The sequence below is a fragment of the Mobula hypostoma genome, chromosome 3, assembly GCF_963921235.1.
Source record: "Mobula hypostoma chromosome 3, sMobHyp1.1, whole genome shotgun sequence".
Lineage (NCBI taxonomy): Eukaryota > Metazoa > Chordata > Chondrichthyes > Myliobatiformes > Myliobatidae > Mobula > Mobula hypostoma.
The window spans coordinates 11,249,656-11,268,784 of NC_086099.1; the positions used below are offsets into that span (position 1 = coordinate 11,249,656).

The window sequence follows — 19,129 nt, forward strand, 5'->3', positions numbered from 1 at the left end:
GTAACATTATAAAGTACAAGAAATCAGAGTAAGAAATGAGGCAACGCAACCTACCGCCTAGAAAATGCAAGATTGTAAATACACATAAACACACAATTTAATATTATTTTTGCTGAGTTGAATGTTCTCACCACTTAGCCAGATTTTCAATCTCCCTCCTATATGCTGATGCATCACCACTTTTGATTTGCCTAAGGATAGTGGTGTTGCTGGTAAACTTAAGTATGGCCCTGGAACTATGCTTAGCCTCATAGTCTAAGCATCTAAGCCTCATAGTCTCATAGTATGAGCAGGGGACTAAGCATACAGTCTTGTGGTGCATCTGTGCTGACAGAGATTATGGAGGAGATGGTATTGCCAATTCAATCTGACGGGGGTCTGCAACGGGGGAAATTGAGGATCCACTTAAAGATTACTGAGTAGTTTTGATAGTAAAGAAATGATAATAAAGAAATCTGAGCTGCCATCAATGAAGAGAATCCTGACGTCTGCATCTTCACTGTCCAGATGTCCCAGCATTGCATGAAGCTCTTATCAGATCAGAACCCAAAACCAAAATTTGTCCTAAATTAGGAAGGGGAACAAAGGCAGTGAAATCAATTTTGTTGGTGCAATCCGATCAGGACAGAGCCAAGTTTGAGGCAACAAGGAGCAAGTTGTCTCCGTAGTTCCACTTGGGAGGAATACAAGGCATTAAAATCTTCAAGTTACTCTGCACAGAGCTTGTGGGCATGAACAGGTGACACTGTAATGATTTTCACGTATTGAACTGCAAATCCTTTATCCACCATTCAATCTATAAATGATTTTTTTTTGTTTTTTTGCACTGTGAAATGATTGAATCCCTATGCAGAAGAAAACGAGGGTAAATGTTTTATCACTAAATCACTTTCCTTAGCGGCTGGTGAATTGAGAAGCATAGAATGTACACTCAGTGGTCACTTATTGGACACCACCTGTACCTAATAAAGTGGCCACTCAGTGAATGCTCATGATCTTCCGCTGCTGTAGCCAGAAGCTTCAAGGTTTGATGTGTTGTGCATTTTGCACACCACTGTTGCAAAGTGTGGTTACTGTCACATTCCCGACAACTTGAACCAGTCTGGCCATTCTTCTCTGACCTCTCACATTAACAAGACAGTTTTGCCTACAGATCTGCCACTCACTGGATGCTTTTTTGTTTTTTGCCTCATTCTCTGTATACTCTTAGAGACTGTTGAGTGTGCAAATCCCAGGAGATCAGCAGTTTCTGAGATACTCAAACCACCTGATCTGGCACCAACAATCGATCCATGGTCAAAGTCACTTAGATCATATTTCTTCCTCATTCTGATGGTTAGTCCAACCAACAGCTGAACCTCTTGACCATGTCTGCATGCTTTTATGCATTGAGTTGCTGCCACAGGATTGGTGATTAGATATTTGCATTAACGAGCAAGTGTACCTAATAAAGTGACCACTAAGTGCATTAGAACAGATCGTACAATATTATAGCAGTCAACGTCCTGATGGTTCACTGGGTTAATATACTGCTGTGTGTTGTTAATGTCTGTATAGAACAGGAGAAGTCTGACATTTCTGAGAATGAGTCAAAATCTCTTGATCTTATTCTGAGCTACAGTTGGACCTTGCACTTGTCTGAAGGATATAGGTGACATAATTAACTGAAACGATCTCTGTGTCCAAAATCTACACTTGCATTTGGTGTTTATATCAACCATCTCAACCATCGGAATGGGAAGCATGGCAACGTAGTGGTTAGCACAACAGTTTATGGTACAGACAACCCGAGTTCAATTCCCGACACTGCCTATAAGGAGTCTGTACATTTTTCCCATGACCGTGTGGGTTTCCTCCAGGTGCTTTGGTTTTCTCCCACAGTTCAAAGACGTACCGGTTGATAGGCTAATTGGTCAGTGTAAATTTTGCTCCGCTTAGGCTGGGATTAAATCAGGAAATTGCTGGGTGGTGCAGCTTGAAAGGCTGAAAGGGCCTATTCTGCACTGCATCTCAATTAAAAAAATTATTATTTTAGGACTCTAAATTCTGTTATAATATCTCTTATTTCCTCATAATGGCACTTCTTAAGTCCACACCATAGCCAACAGAATGGACAAGTTTCTGGAGATTTGTATTATACAGACCATAAGACTCCAAAGCTAAAGATACTTTTTCTCAACCTGTGGACAAATGTGTGTCAAAGCCTTGAGGAAGTAGATCAGAAACATTCTCTCTAAATATAACATTTTTAAAGTCAGATCTTAAGGAATTTTTGCTTAAGAGTCATTTTAAACTGTATCCATGTCAGCCAGAGCTATAAAGGAGATATTTCCAAGACCACCTACTCTCCTCAAAGTAAAATAAGGTAAAACACATGTGTTAACCTCAGAGTGCTGACCTGCAGTTTCCTATGTGAGAAAATCTTAACCTTGGATCAACTGAAGCTTTGGCTTGTTTCTCCCTGATTCCATGGAAAAAAAGATCACAGCATACAGAGTAAATTAAGAACTTCAGAAGTGGGGCTAAGAAAGAGATTGCAGAGTTGTCAGTCAAACAATATCAAAGCCCATCTGTGGCATTTAGAAATTAATGCCTGCAACTTGCATCGCAATTTCAACTATTACAAAGTACATTCAGGTTACCAACTGTAGAAATGATTATGGATATACATTCTGTGGCCACTTTATCAAGTATCTCCTGTACCTAATAAGGTGGCTACGGAGTGTGTCTTCGTGGTCTTCTGACACTGTAGCACCTCCACTTCAAGGTTCAACATGTTGTGCATTCAGAGATGCTCTTCTACACATCATTGTGTAACGTGTGGTTATTTGAGTTGCTGCCGCCTTTCTGTCAGCTAGAACATGTCTGGCCATTCTCCTCTGACCTCTCACATTAACCCGGTGGTTTCCCCTACAGAGCTCCCACTCACTTGATTTTTTTTTTGTTATATTTTCACACCATTTTCTGTGAACTCTATAGACTGTTGTGCGTGAAAATCCCAGGAGATCAGCAGTTTCTGAGACACTCAAACCACCCCCGTCTGGCACCAAAAATCATTCTACGGTCAAAGACACTTAGATCATGTTTCTTCCTCATTCTAATGTTTGGTCTGAATGACAACTGATCCTCTTGACCAGGTCTGTGTGCTTTTATGCATTGAATTGTTGCCACCTGATTAGCTGATTGGATATTGGCATTAACAAGCAGGTGTACCTAATAACGTGGCCTCTGAGTGTATAATTTTATTCTATCAGCGTGCTCAACTAATTTTACTGCTCAATAGATCGATAAATCACAAGAGTGAATCTCAGATACAATTATTCAAACACAAAATATCACTCAAAGGTGGGCAGCCACATGCAACTTCCTAAAAATAATTTTTTGGAAGGTTTGCACATTTGCTATCTCAGGTGAATACACTACCACTATCTGGAAGATAGCCATTTAACTCATAGTTATTGGCAGTAGTCTTTTCTCTCCTTAAGATTTTTCCCATCTACTCTGTAAATGCATGGCAGAGTTCTACACCACTCATCTTTTCAGTATCTTGCTATAGTATATGTATGCTTGAGAAATTGAACAGTACATTTCGTCAGGCAAGAGAGGCAGAAGAGATTGCATATGCTAGATTCTGCTATGACAAACAATCTGCTGGAGAAATGCAGCAGGTCGTGCAGCATCTGTGAGAAAAAATAATGGCAACTTTTAAAAAAGATTGAATATTAGCTTTATTTGTCATGTGCACTTTACATCGAGGCACACAGTGAAATGCGTCCTATCTGTATTAATGGATCAGTCATACAATAATGTGTAGGAGTCTGATTCTAAAACTGGATCAGGCTTGTATTTATGGTGCCTCTTATGAATTTGTATTTTAAAGTAAGATTTTGGTGAATCATGCATTTGTAAGTAATCAGATTTTTATTATTATTATTATCATTATTATTATTACAGACAGCAGTGGGAATTGAACCATGATCGTTGGTCGCTGGCACTGTGAAGCAATTATGCTAACTGCTACAAGCAGTTTTCCTTTCTCCCAAAACATCAACATCCACCTCATCAAGTACATCATTGCTTGGGTGCACAATAGAGTATAATCATGCCTTAGCAGAGGAAAACGTTCAATTTTCCAATAAGAAACTGATGACAAATTTCTCCTTGCTTGCCCAGGTACAATGACAATCTTAGCATCCCAGAACACTGTGTCAGGTGAGGACAAACAATTCAACACAGATCAGAAATTCAAGGCCCTCCCTAAGAATGTGGCATGAACAAGACAATGCTTTAAATCCTCACAAAAGAACACAAACAAACCCGCCCCTATCTTCTGCCCTAGTGTAGCAAGTAGAACAGAGGTTTAAACAACCTCCTGTTTGTGATACTGCACTCATTGTAAAGGAGGGTGGAAGATGAAAACAAACAGAAGAAGAGGCATAATTTTAAAGTAATTTTACTCATTGGTTATGCATCAGCCTTTGTCTGTTCATCTATAGTTTCTCACTACAGGAAGTATGTGGAAGCTTATGAGAGGCTGCAGAGGAGATTTACCAGGATGCTGCCTCAATTAAAGATCAGGCCTTATGAGTAAGCTAGCACTTTTTTCTTGCGGAGGGAGTGGCGGGGGCAAAGGAAGATGAGAGATGATTTGACAGAAATGATCTGAAGCATAGATCAAGTGGACAACCAGAGACTTTTTCCCAGGGTGGAAATGGCTAATAAAGGGGACATAATATCATGGCAATTAGAGGAAAGTATAGGGGGAAATGTCAGAGATCTGCTTTTTACACAGAGCGTGGTGGGTGCATGAAACACCCTGCCAAGGGTGGAGGTGGAGGCAGATACACTATGGACATTAGATAGTCACATGGATGATAGAAAAACTGAGGGCTATGTGGGAAGGAACGGTTTGATTGATCTTCGAGTAGATTAAAAGGCTGGAACAACATTGTGGGCCAAAGGACCTATACTGTGCTAAGCTGTTCTGTACTGGTTTGTACCATCAGTTTGCACAACATGTCACTCAGCGATTTGGGTTACATCTTTTTTTTTGCGTGACTGTATGCTTGCTTGCTATTCTGCATGTGCTGTGTACGTCTTGCACCCTGGCCCTGAAGGAACACTATTTCCTCCGACTGTTTTTATCTCTGGTTGAATGATAATTAAACTGAATGTGAACTTCAATGTTTTATGTTTCATACAAGACAGTGACAATAAACCTGATTCTGATTTACCAGACTGCAGCAGACAACAAAACTGGAAATGTTACTTACTGACCTCACTAGGAGCAGCTTCATTTGGACTTACCTTTGATCGCATGCCTCTTCGCATGGCGATAAAATGGAGCTGGAAACAGAATGGAAAGAATTGTTTAATTTTTTTTCTGCTGCATTTAATTTTCACGTGATGATTGGGGAATGAAGTCAAAATGAAGCCAATGGATCCCCCTCACAGAGATGTAGAATGAGTGGAAAGGTGTCCATGGTCATGTACTGGAGGACAACGCACTGGGTAACCCTAACATAAATGAAATAAATATCCAACAGGGTAAAGCAGCAACCGTTTGTTTAAAAAAAGAGGTAATCAAAGTAATGAAAAAATATTGTAAGAATTGCAGAGGTTATAAATTTATTTAGCAATACACCCTTTGCAGTCACACTACCCCAGCAACCCCAAAAAAAAACCCAATTAACCCTAACCTAATCACAGGACATGTCCCGCTTAGTGGCGCAATAATATCAGCGCCAGACTGCGGAGCGAAGGTTCCCAAGTTCAAATCCAGGTCGGGCTGAGCGTCGAGTCAGCAACTCGGCCTCGTAAAAACAAGAATAGCTTGCTACAGAAACACCGGCATGACGGTGCCCCGATAACTCCACTGCTGAGTTAAGGGCTATTCTTCTTCTTAATCACAGGACAATTTACAATGACCAATTAACCTACCCAGTTCGTCTTGGACAGTGGGGGGATACCAGAGTACCTGGGGAAAACCCATGCATTCCACGGGGAGGATATACAGATTCCTTTCGGAACAGCGCTGGAATTGAACTCCCACCCAACACCAGAATGCCCTGAGCTGTAATAGCACTGCACTAACTGCTACATTACCATGATGCCCAATCTATTATTGTTGCTGCAACAACAACCTAAAGAGCCTATTGTTGACGTCAGGAAAGGGAAGGATGGCAAACTTGTTCCAGTTTACACTGGGGGAAATCAGCAGTAGAGTGAGCCATTGGCTTTAAGTTCCTAGACATTAACATATCACATAGATAATATGCTAATTCCCAAGAACATGTTATGCTATGCTATGATATGTCAACATATAACATAACACGTTGTTATGATATGTTAATGCCCAGCAGCTTGATGTTCCTGGCCAATAACATATCACATAGATGCAATCACGAAGAAAGTCAAGGATGTTTGGTTGGTCACTGAGCACGCTAACAAATATCTGTGGTCATACTGTTGACATATTCTGACTGTTCAGCGATTTGAATGTGCAGGAAGATGCAGAGAGCAATGGATTCAGCCCAGTACATCAGAGGCACATTCTCCCGACCATCAGTAGTATCTCAACAAGACAACATCTATCATCAGCACAGTCCTGCCAAAGGGTCTCAGCCCCAAATGTTGACTGTACATTTTTCCATAGATGCTGCCTGGCCTGATAGTCCCTCCAGCAGTATTTTGCGTGTGTTGCTCCGAGTTCCAGCATCTGCGGATTTTCTCATTTGTGATTTAATCTATCATCAAAGATCCCCACCTTCTAAACAGCTACAGAAGCCTGAAGTTCCACATTACCTATTTCGAGAATAGCTACTTCCCTTCAACTATTCGGCCCTTGATCTAACAGACACAACACTAATCTCTACCTTAATATCACAATACAATCACTACAATGGGCATTGTGTGTTTTTGTTCTAATTATGCTCTTTCTTGTAAAGATTATGCATGATTGACCTTTGTGCTTTTTTTCTCTCACTGAATGATGCCAAGTGCCTGTGACACTGCTGTAAGCTTTTTTATTGAACCAGTGCATACATGCACTAGTACAAATGACAATAAACTCAAATTTGGCATTAAAATTAAAACAGAAGATGATGTAAACATTGAACAAGTCAGGTACAGCTCCTGTGGAAAATGTGTTAATGTTTCAAACATGAGATCCTTTGTCAGAAAACCCCAGTGAGGGGTCACTGATCTGAAATGGATAAAATCGTTTCTCTTTTCACAGATTCTATCAGAACTGCTGAGTCTCTCCAGCATGTTCTGTAGCCAAAACTAATTATTGCTGTTGTCTGGTTCTGGCTGTAGGCAAACCAATTTTGGCAGTTCAACCACTTCTGCATCTGACTAATCAAAATACATTTTACCCATATACTTAGTCCAGCACATGCTCTTACCTTCAAAGTATGCAGATATTTGTTCAACTACAATGCAGATATAAGAGTAGATACAATCTACACTCATGTACAATAGTGAGCGTTCTAACAGGTTGCTTCACAATCCGGTATGCAGGGGTCACTGCACAGGATCGTAACAAGCTGCAGAGATTTGTAAACTTAGCAGGCTCCATCATGGACACTAGCCTGCCCAGCAGTGAGGACACTCTCAAAGGCTGATGCCTCAAAGTGGCGGCAGCCTTCATTAAAGACCCCACCACCCAGGACATGCCCACTTCTCTTGCTACTATCAATGAGGAAGTAGAATAGCCCGAAGGCAAACACACAATGTTTCTGAAACAGTTTCTTCCCTTCCACCATCAGATCTCTGAATGGACAGTGAACCCATGAACACTGTTGGTCTTCACTGCCTCAAAGTGTATAAGAATGAGGGTCGATCTCACAGAAATAATCAAATTTATGAGGGATACAGATAAGGTGAATACATGTAGGCATTTTCCCCTCAGACTGAATGAGGCTAGGACCAGAGGTCATTGGTTTAGGATGAAAAATAAAATATTTATAGGTAATCAGAGGGGGAAACTAATTAACTCAAAAACTGGTGAGAGTGTGGAACGAGATGCCAGCAGAGTGGGCAAAGTGGATTGAACTGAAAGACTTAGGAGAAGCTTGGATAACTACATGGATGGAAGGAGCTCCACTGTACCAGAACCTTAATGCACAATACTGGCCTTTACAACATGGAAACAGATTCAATCAAAAACTCTGCACAGAACAAAGGAGGTGAACTTCACCCTTAAATAAAAAAATACTTAAAAGAAAATCAGGCACCCTTTTAAAAAAAAGCATGTTTAATAATTACATTTCTCCAAACAGCTGATTTCTTTCTGGATTTAAATTCCATTACAATGCACTTTAACTCTGGGTGACTGGGAAAAATTAAGAGTGACTAGGTTACACATCTGGGATATAAATCAGGAGTGCTGCATATGTGCAGGGCCCTCATAATGGTCAGGGGTCCCTCCCTGCCATCTCAAGAGGTACCGTAGCAATAACACAAGGACTGATGGACTGATGGGAAAGAGCTTCTTCCCCGGGCCATGAGACTACTGAACTCCCAGGTCTTATCACGTATGAAGCACAGTACTGTTATTTAGTTTATTTTTTAAATTGTATGGTAAATGCACCTTATTATTTGTTAATTTATTTGTGGTAATATTACTTTATGTGTTGTGTGTGCACCCTGGCCTGGAGGAATGTTTTTTTTGCCAGTATACATGCCCAGGGTTGAATGACAATAAAGTTGAACTGGAAGAAGCAGCAAACTTGTGACTGAAGACACCAAAACAAAAATTTGAAGACACCAAAACAAAAATTTAAAGACACCCCACGGACAAAAGAGTAACCAGTCCGTGCTAGAGTGTTGTGAAATTGACCTCTATTACCAGCTACATTTCATATTTAATCACAGACTGGAAGATATCTAGAAACACATTAATACACAAGTACATGCAGTAGGAACTTCACCAAGTCAGCTGCCAAGACTTTAACCTTTTTTAAAATCAAAAATAAGCTTAATATAAATTCAAATCACTACAGTACAATCACGTTACGAGCAAAATCATGACTAACACAGACTAGGGGGCACCACTTTAGCACAATACTACACAATACTATTACAGCCCCGCCGTTCTCTCTAAGCAAGTTTGTACATTCCTTCTCATGTGCACCTAGGGTCCTCCCACAGTCCAGAGACATACGGTTAGTCGTCGTAAGTTGTCCTTTATTAGGCTAGGGTTAATTTGCTGGGCTGCTGGACGGTGACGCTCGGTGGGCCTGAAGGGCCTGTTTCATGCTGTATTTCTCAAATAAAAAAATAAACTAACACATTCCCATCCTCATTGAGGATCGTATTTAACCCCCGTGGTGCCTAACGGTGTCGCAATACCTCTATATTACCCACCTTTTTCCACAGCTACCCGAGCAGGGACATACCCCCTGTACATTACCAGGCAAAACCTTCCGCTGCCTGTCACCAGGACCCACAGATAACTATCTTAACCAAACTTAGCAGCAAGTTAACTAGGACATCCTCCTTCCTCCCTGCACCTCACTGTACTGGATGACCAACGATGAGAGGGTGGGGCTAAAACGTGAGCGCATAGCCGTCCACAGTTGATATAGACTTGTGACTCCATTTACACCGACTACTTTTAAGAAAACAGTCTATCGCTGATGACGACATACATACGTTACTAGATATTTTTAAAATCTATTCTGTCCAGGTTGAGATTAAGATTAACTTCATTGTCACCAAAGCTCAGGACCGTGATCTTCTTACCTGCCTCAGTTTCCTCTTCCTGCCGCAGTCTTTTAGGAAGACAAGTTTGGTGTCAGCAGAAAACTGATTTACTGCATGTTCCCTTCTACTTTCTCTGACCTTGATCGCACCCTTGCTGGCACTTCATAGTTTTTGTACTTGTAAAAAAGGGCCAGCACTATGAAATTAGCACTGTGATTCCCTCTTGCACAGAAATGCTGCCGCAGTCTTAAAATGGTTAATGTTTCGTTAACATGACTATACCTCAATCTATGTAAAACTGTATTCGAGATGTAAACTGCTTCTGCTTTGCTACGAAACTTCAAACAGGCAAACGTTATGAAAAGTAAATGACAGTGTCACTGCAAACAAATCAAAACGGGGCATAATGCAGACTTAGGAACTCTTCTCAGTTCCCTTTTATGAAAATGAGAACTGCTGGGGAAGTTATAATTCTGTTGAAAGGATCTGGTAAACCACCATAATAATGTGTCACATTACAGCACAATCTTCATTTTGCTACATCACAAAGTGTTGTTACAATGAGAACTTGAAACACTACTTTTGTTATGGAATCTCATCATGCAGTCTATTATAAAGTTGTTAAATTATACACTTAGGATTTCAAGTTCTGCATTACAACAAACTGTACTGAATAATTCAAAGATACAATAAACGAACTGCTTTTAAGTAAGCAATGTTAATCAAGCAAGCAGTAATTTCATGCTGCAGGAAATTAGCAAGCAGTAATTACTCAGGGTGTCAAAGGTTACAGGGAGAAGGCAGGAAAATGGGGTTGAGCAGGATAATAAATCAGCCATGATAGAATGGCAGAAGCTGAATGGCCTGATTCTAATCAAATGTCTTATAGGATTTTTTTTATTCCCTCAGCTGTCTTTGGTCCCTAAGATTATAGCTCACCTATACCCCATGTTCATTTCTTTAGCTTGGTCTTCACATCATTATGTGCCATGTCATATCATGTGGGTGATTATGCTCTTTCTATGACCATGATTGTTCTTGGCCATTTTTTTCTAAAGAAGTGGTTTGTCATTGTCTTCTTGTGGGCAGTGTCTTTACAAGGTGGGTGACCCCAGCCATTATCAGTACTCCTCAGAGATTGTCTGCCTGGCGCCAGTGGTCGCATAACCAGGACGTGACATGCACCAGCTGCTCATACGACCATCCACCACCTGCGCCCGTGGCTTCATGTGACCCTGATCAGAGGGATAAGCAGATGCTACACCTTGCCCAAGGGTGACCTGCAGGCGAGCGTGGGGAAAGAGTGCCTCACACCTCCTTTGGTAGAGACATACCTCTACCCTGCCACCCTACCTTTGCTCTATCTCGCTGATCTGGAGTGTACAGGACTTACAGAAGCCAGAAGACCCACATTCAAAGTTTAAGAACAGCTTCTTCCCCTTCACCTTCACTATCAGAGTTCTGAATGGATAATGAACCCATGAACACTACTGCACTATTTTTCCTCTCTTTCTGCACTACTTATTAAAAAAATTAATATATATCTCATTGTAATTTATAGATTTTCTATGTATTGCACTGTACCACTGCCACAAAACAACAAGCCTCATGATATATGTCAGTATAATAAACACAAGATTCTGCAGATGCTGGAAATCCAGAGCAACACACACAAAATGCTGGAGGAACTCAGCAGGTCAGGCAGCATCTATGGAGAGGAATTAACAGTTGACATTTTAGACTGAGACCCATCATCAGGACTGTTTACTCCTCTCCACAGATGATGCCTGACATACTGATTTCATTTTCTGTGCGTCAGGGATAATTAATCTGATTCTGATTCTGCCTTTAAATGATGAAATTCTATTATCCTTAAACATTTTAATTGACCTAGATTCCAAATCTAAACTAGAATCTCTCTCTACATTAAAACATTTCCTCATCTCAAAAAAATCAGAATCAGGTGTAATATCACCTGCATATGTCATGAAATTTGCTGTTATGTGGCAGAGGTACATTGCAATACAGAATAATAAAATCTGTAAATTATAGTAGATATACACTGTATATAAAAAAAGGCTAAATTAAATATATAGTTCAAGAAAGAGAAGAAAAATAAAGTAGTGAGGAATCAATCACCATTCAGAAATTGGATGGTAGAGGGGATGAAGCTGTTCCTGAACTGTTGACTATATGTCTTCATGCTTCTGTACCTCCTCCTTGATGGTAGTAATGAGAGGAGGGCATGTCCTGGGTGCTGGGACTCCTTAACGATTGATGCTGCCTTTTTGAGGCATTGGTCCTTGAAGATCTGGATGCTAGAGGGGCTAGTGTGCGTGACGGAGCTGATTAAGTTTACAACTTTCTGCAGCTTACTTCAAACCCGTTTGGTGATGCCCCCTCCCATTCTAAACAGTGGCGTAGCCAGTTAGAATGCTCTCCATCATACATCTGTAGATATTTGCGAGTGTCTTTGGTGACATGCCAAATCTCCTCAAACGCCTAATGAAGCATAGCCATTGCACCTTGTTCTAATTTATTGCTCCTAGTTGTGAATCCTAGTATCTGTGAGACGACCAACCTGCTGGAGGCCGAAGATGACAGGCTGCCTCGGGGTTAGAGGACCGTGTATGCATGTGGGTGAGAGAGAGGGAGGAACGGGGCTTGTTTTTTTCTGTTGTTACTTTGCCGCTTGCTGTTGTCCGTCTAGTTGTGTCCTGTGTTGTGATGAGCGTTGTGGACACACCATGTTGGTGCTGGAATGTCTGTGGTGATACTTGCGGCCTGTGTTGCTGGCTGTTAATACAAGTGACACTTGTCACTGTACATGGGATAAATAAAACTGAATTTGAATACCACTGGACAATTCCTCAACTACTGACCAAAACATCGCCACACTCAACACTCAGTCAGCACAGAAGTTCTCAGCTATCTTAAACCACAAGTGCTAAGTGGAAGACAGATCTCCACTTCCTCCCTCAGTCACAAAACCAAGGGTTCAGCTAATTTGATTAATTCAGTCTGACACTAGACACCTGAATATGAATCTTGACAACATCCCAGCTCCAATGTTGAAAAACCTGTGGTTCAACATTCACTTTCCCCTACAGCTGTAACGCTGACGTCAGAATAATATTCATTCACTAAAAAGAGGGAACATTCTAATCAATTGATCACCCCTCCCCACCCCCCCCCCCCGTGATGCTCCTTCTCCATCCCTTTTTCCCAAAATCCATTCTCATCTCTTATCACAATCCTCCTTCTTCAGGCCTTTATCTCTTCCATCAATCACCTCCCAGCTTCTCAATTCATCCCTACCCCCTCAATCACCCACCTTCCCCTTCCATCGCTTCCCCTGACACCTGCCAGCTTGCACTCATTCCCCTCCTCCCACCTCATTTGTCCAGCTTCTGCCCCATTCCTTTCCAATTCTGATGAAAGATCTCAACCTGAAACACCGACTGTTTATTCCTCTCCATGGAGGGTACCCGACTTGCTCAGTTCCTCCAGCATTTTATGCGTGTTCCTCAAGATTTCCAGCATCTGCAGAATTCCTAGCCTTTATGCGATACATCCCTTACTTGGTGGAGATGACATAATAGAAATTTTGAGAGAGAAAATGAGGCGCTCTTTGTGGGACTTCAGTTCTGAAAGCTATTTTCTCCAGGTGCTCTGGTTTCCTACCACATTTCAAAGATGTACGGTTTGGATTAGTGAGATGTGGGCCCGATACATTGGCGCTGGAAGCGTGCTATACTTATGGGCTGCCCCCAGTATTATCATCGCTGATTTTATTTGATTCAAACAACACATTTCACTGCATGCTTCAATGTATATGTGACAAATAAAGCTAATCTTTCAATCTTTTATCTTTTCTTCAATTATGATTATTTCACAATGAAGGGAATCAAGAGATGAGCAGTGGAAAGGGTGACCAACCATGTTATTTCTGAATACCATATCAGGTACAATCAAATGGCTTGCTCATGTTTCCATTTCTTAAGTTACCAAAAACAACATCACTTTTACAATTTTTTATTATATTACCTTAAAAGTCAATGTGCAATACGAACTAGATTTTGGTTAACACACATCAAAGTTGCTGGTGAACGCAGCAGGCCAGGCAGCATCTCTAGGAAGAGGTACAGTCGACGTTTCGGGCCGAGACCCTTCATCAGGACGCCTGCTGCGTTCACCAGCAACTTTGATGTGTGTTGCTTGAATTTCCAGCATCTGCAGAATTCCTCGTGTTTAGATTTTGGTTATCTGTATATCTGGGTAAGTTCCACTGTTTCCCACAGCGGGTGAGGTTAGGACCAGAGGACACAACCTCATAATGGAGTGATATCACTTTACAACAGAGATGAGGAGGAATTTCTTTAGTCAGAGGGTGGGGTATCTGTGGGATTCATTGCCTCAGATGGCTGTGGAGGCCAAGTCTGTATGTAGATTTAAGGCAGGGGTTGCTAGATTATTGATAGGTCAGGACATGAAGAGATACAGGGAGAAGGCAGGAGATTAAGACTGAGAGGAAAATTGGATCCGCCATGATGGAATGGTGGAGCAGACTTAATGGGCCAAATAGCCTAATTCTGCTCCTGTGAAAGTCAAAGTAAAATTTATTATCACAGTACGCATGTAACCAAATAGTACCTTCCAATCAATTTTCTTTCAGGTATTTACAGAAGAATAAAGAAATACAACAGAATTAATGTATTTTATTTATTAGTTATTTGGAGACAACACAGAATATGCCCTTTCAGCCTTTTGAGCAACACTGCCTAAAAGTCTGATTTAGCCCTAAACTAATCATGGAACAATTTACAATGGCCAATTAATCTACGAACTGGTACATCTTTGGACTGTGGGAGGAAACTGAAGCACCTGGAGAAAACCGACACATTCCATGGGGAGGACGTACAAACTCCTTGTAGAGGATGCTGGGACTGAGACCCGACGTCCCACGCCGTAACAGTGTCGCACTAACCAACCCTTACTCCTCTGTCCTCTGGTCTCCCAATATGATAGAAGTACAATGATTTGCCTTTGGCAGACATAAAGTACAGTTCCCATTTCCCCACACTGAATTCCAACTGCTAGTTTTGCTTATGCAATGAGACTGCTAACATCCCTTTGTAACTTCCTTCGCCTGTGTCAGAAATACTCTCCGTCAATAACATCACCAACCAGAAACTTTAAATCCCTCCACCCCTCAACACACACATACATACACACAAAAATATACCCACACACACATGCACACAGCCACCCAAACACAATCACACGCACACCCCCAAGCACAATCACACACACACACCCCCAAACACACAATCACATGCACACTCACACCCAAAAACACAGACATATGTACACTCACACTCAAATACATAATCACATGTACACTCACACCCAAACACACAATCATACACACACTTACACCCAAACACACGCACAGTCACACCCAAACACATGCACACTCACACCCATACACACAATCACATGCACACTCACACCTAAAAACACAAACACATGCACAATCACACCCAAAGACACACTCACACTCAAACACAAAATCACACACATATTCACACCCACACACATGTACACTCACACCCAAACACAAAATCACATGCACACTCACACCCAAAAACAGACATATGCACACTCACACCCATACACACAATCACATGAACACTCACACCCAAAAACAGACATATGCACACTCACACCCATACACACAATCACATGAACACTCACACTTAAAAACACAAACACATGCACAATCACACCCAAAGACACACTCACACTCAAACACAAAATCACACACATATTCACACCCAAACACACAATCACATGCACCCAAACACACACAGACACTCTCACTCACACATTTCCAGTATTTTGTGTTTTACTTATGATGACTTATTTTGTTTATCTGGACTTCATTATACAAAACTCTGTTCATTTATTAAGATTAAGATCAGCTTTATTTCTCACATTTACATCAAAGCATACAGTGAAATGCGCTGTTTGTGTCAATGACCAACACAGTCTGAGCGTGGGTGAGGGCAGCCTGCCACTGTTAACAGCATAGCACACCCAGAACTTACTCACTCTATCCTGTACGTCTTTAGAATGTGGGTGGAAACCAGAACATCCGAAGGAAAGCTACGATGAGGCCATACTCAGGTTGGAGGAGCAACACCTCAAATTCTGTCTAGAGAGCTCCAACCTCATGGCATGAAATCGATTTTTCCTTATGGTAATTTTCCCCTCCCTTTTGCCTATTTTTCTATTCCCCACTCTGGCCTCTTACCTCTTTTCCTCACCTGCCTATCACCTCCCACTGGTACCCGTCTCCTTCCCTTTCTCCCATGGTCCACTCTCCTCTCCTTCTTCTCCGGCCCTTTAGCTGTCTTCACCTATCACCTTCCCCTCCTTTCACCTTTTTACTCTGGCGTCTTCCTCCTTCCTTTCCAGTCCTGATGAAGGGTCTCAGCCCGAAACGTCGACTGTTCGTTCACTTCCACAGATGCTGCTGCGTTCCTCCAGCATTTTGTGTGCATCTGCAGAATTTCTTGTGTCCATCCACAGAAGTTTGTTGGAGTGTTCGGTGACATGCAAAATCCCCTTAAGCTTCTTAGTAAGTACAGGCGCTGACGTGCATTGCTTCATGATTACATATTAAGAAGGAACAAGGGAGTTTTCCCAAATATTATTCACTCATTTCTCAAGAATCAGATTATTGTATTATTTTCATAAATAAGGGGTCAGCAGTTCTGCACAGAGATAAGAAGAAATGAGCTCTTCCCGGTGTTGATGAGTTTCTGGAACTCTTTGTCTGAGACTGCCTACACTTGCACTTTATGCTGGAGTTCCTTGGAGTTGCTGTACATCAGTTTGCTCTATTTCCAGTGAATAGATAGAACAGTACTACACAGTACAGGCCCTTAGGCCCATGGTGTTGTGCTGATTTTTTTAACCTACTCAAAGATCAATCTAACTCTTCGTTCTACATAGCTCTCCAATTTTCTATCATCCCAGTGCCTACTTAAGAGTTCCTTAAAAGTCTCTAATGTACCTGCCTCTACCACCATACCTGGCAGGACATTTCATGCACCTCCTTCTCTCTGTATAATGAACCTGACTCTGATGTTCCCTCATACTTTCTTCCAACCATCTTAAAATTATACCCACTGTATTAGCTATTTCCACTCTGGGAAAAAGTCTCTAATTGTCCACTTGATCTATGCCTGTTATCTTCTTTTACACCTTTATCAAGTCACCTCACATTTTCCTTTGCTTCAATGAGGAAAGCCCTAGCTCACTTAATCTATCCTCATAAGACAAATAATATTAATAATACATTTCAGAAGTACCTCAGTTTGACATTTCAATAAAATTGGACATCTTTTTCCAGAAGTCCTAACACATGGTCACAAATAGATCCCTTGGGAACACCTGTTGACATATCCAACCAAGGAACTTTTTCTTTATTTTGCTCTATGTCCCATCTACCATGTAGTTTTCCTGTCCAAAGCCAAATACAACATCACTGATCAGAGAACTGACAGTAAGCCAGTTTTCATGTATGTACACCCAGTGTAAACGTTTGCATTCGAGAATGGCTTGGAAGCAAGGTTTGGCGCAGGCAGGCTCATCTCACTTTAGATTCCAGGAGCTTTTAAATAAAACGTAGCGTAGTGGTTTGCACAACGCTTCACAGTACAGGTGACCTGGATTTAATTCCCGCCACTGCCTATAAGGAGTTTGAATGTTCTCCCCAAGACCGTATGGAATTCCTCCAGGTGCTCTGGTTTCCTCCCACATTCCAAAGGCGTATCGGTTGATAGGTTAATTGGTCATTGTAAATTGTCCTGTGATTAGGCTAGGGTTAAACTGGGGGAAACGCTGGGCAGCGCGGTTCGAAGGGCCGTAAGCGCCTACTCCATGCTGTACCTCAATGAATAAATAAATAAGAGCTCTCAGATGATTATGTGAAAAAAATACTTCTGAATGTGAAAGAAAATCTATATAAGTTTCAGTGTATATTAACAAAAGGTTTTGTAAGATTGAAATATACTGACTCTTGCATTCATCGTTCATCTATAAAATATTTTAGTTTTGCCACTAAGTTGCAAACAATATACAATATACCACTTGCATAAATATTGAGAACTTGATGTCAAATGGAGAGCTGTCAACATTAGAGAAATGTTAAAGTGACATTTAGGATTACAAGGAAGAGCTCCATTTGCAAGTCCTTTTGAAAATGAGTAAGAACTTTTTTTTAAAGATGCACACAGTCAAAACCATTTTTTTCTGTAAATGGAAGATTATTGTCCCCTTTATTGAATTGACATCCAAGCAGATCTAAAACTAAAGATCAGAGGTTTAGGTTGGCAGGATTGTTTAGCCGTGCCATTCAGAAATGTCAGAACATTATTTTCATCTAAGTGATTTTTAAAATACTTACTTCTGAAGATTAAGGCACTTCTAAATGTCATTTATCATTCCATGATTTCCCTTCTAATATAATTTTGTTTTTCAGTACAAGGCACAGATTTCATGTAATTCTTAATTTCCAGGGTCCTATGTCAAGTGATCCTAAGATTTGAATTTAAAAACAGAACCATCTGCTTGGAGGGAATAAAGAACAAGCTGAAATCACTACACATTAAATTGTCAACTGTAACCAACTTCACCCTGTGTCTTAAAGTTAACATGAGAAGGTAATCTAAACCTGAGGTTCAGATGTCATCCATAAACCTTTATGATGCTATCTGAACCTCTGGATTCAAATCCTGTCTTTAATTTAGTGGGAAATCCCCAGCATTGCCTGCTTGTTGAACACATCAAACGATCATGAAGGTTTCCAGGACTATGGAAATAATTTTCAAAAACAGTGAGCTCCTCAGATTTAAAATGTCACTCGGATTCCGGAGGATGACCGACAGGAAGGGAGATAAATTAACCTTTTGGTAATGTAGAGGGATTAGGGGGTGCAGCAGTCTGATGAGAGATTTCTCCAAAAGATGAATGAAGGTATTCCCTGCTTGCATGATAGCCACGCTGTTCCGAGCTGAACGAGCGTTAGTGTGATCACTCCAGTTGAGTATGATGTTCTCCTAAGGGGTTGTCTATTGGTGGGTCCTCAGGTGGTGGTAGAGGCTGATCCGGGATCCACATATCCTGGTGCAGCATGGGCAACAGGAAGTGGCGTCTGTGGTTCGCGGTTAGGTCTTTTGGTTGTTCATTCTCTCCTTCTGCAGCTGCCGTTTATTCTCTGCAGCACAGTGGAGGTCACTCTCATGTAACACATCGCCCTGTTGACCAGGTTTCCTCCAGGTGTGATGATTGAGTGCAATGTCTTCCCAGTTTTTAGGTGTTATATTGATAAAGCATTACTACACTAAAATCA

At 41.2% G+C, this 19,129-nt stretch overlaps 1 protein-coding gene across 12 annotated transcripts in view; it reads right to left on the bottom strand.

Moving 5' to 3' along the window:
• LOC134343853 (transcription factor 4-like) overlaps positions 1–19,129 on the bottom strand; it is a 685,533-nt gene that overhangs the window by 326,135 nt on the left and 340,269 nt on the right. For 8 of the 12 annotated variants that reach the window (XM_063042647.1, XM_063042643.1, XM_063042641.1 and 5 more), the window contains one exon: positions 5,308–5,346. The exons of 2 other annotated variants lie outside the window; for them this stretch is intronic. In XM_063042647.1, the coding sequence (XP_062898717.1) occupies positions 5,308–5,346 (39 nt within the window). Of the gene's footprint in view, positions 1–5,307; positions 5,347–9,369; positions 9,460–9,747; positions 9,769–19,129 lie in introns of those variants that run through there. 2 more of the 12 variants (XM_063042652.1, XM_063042651.1) reach the window with 2 other exon arrangements.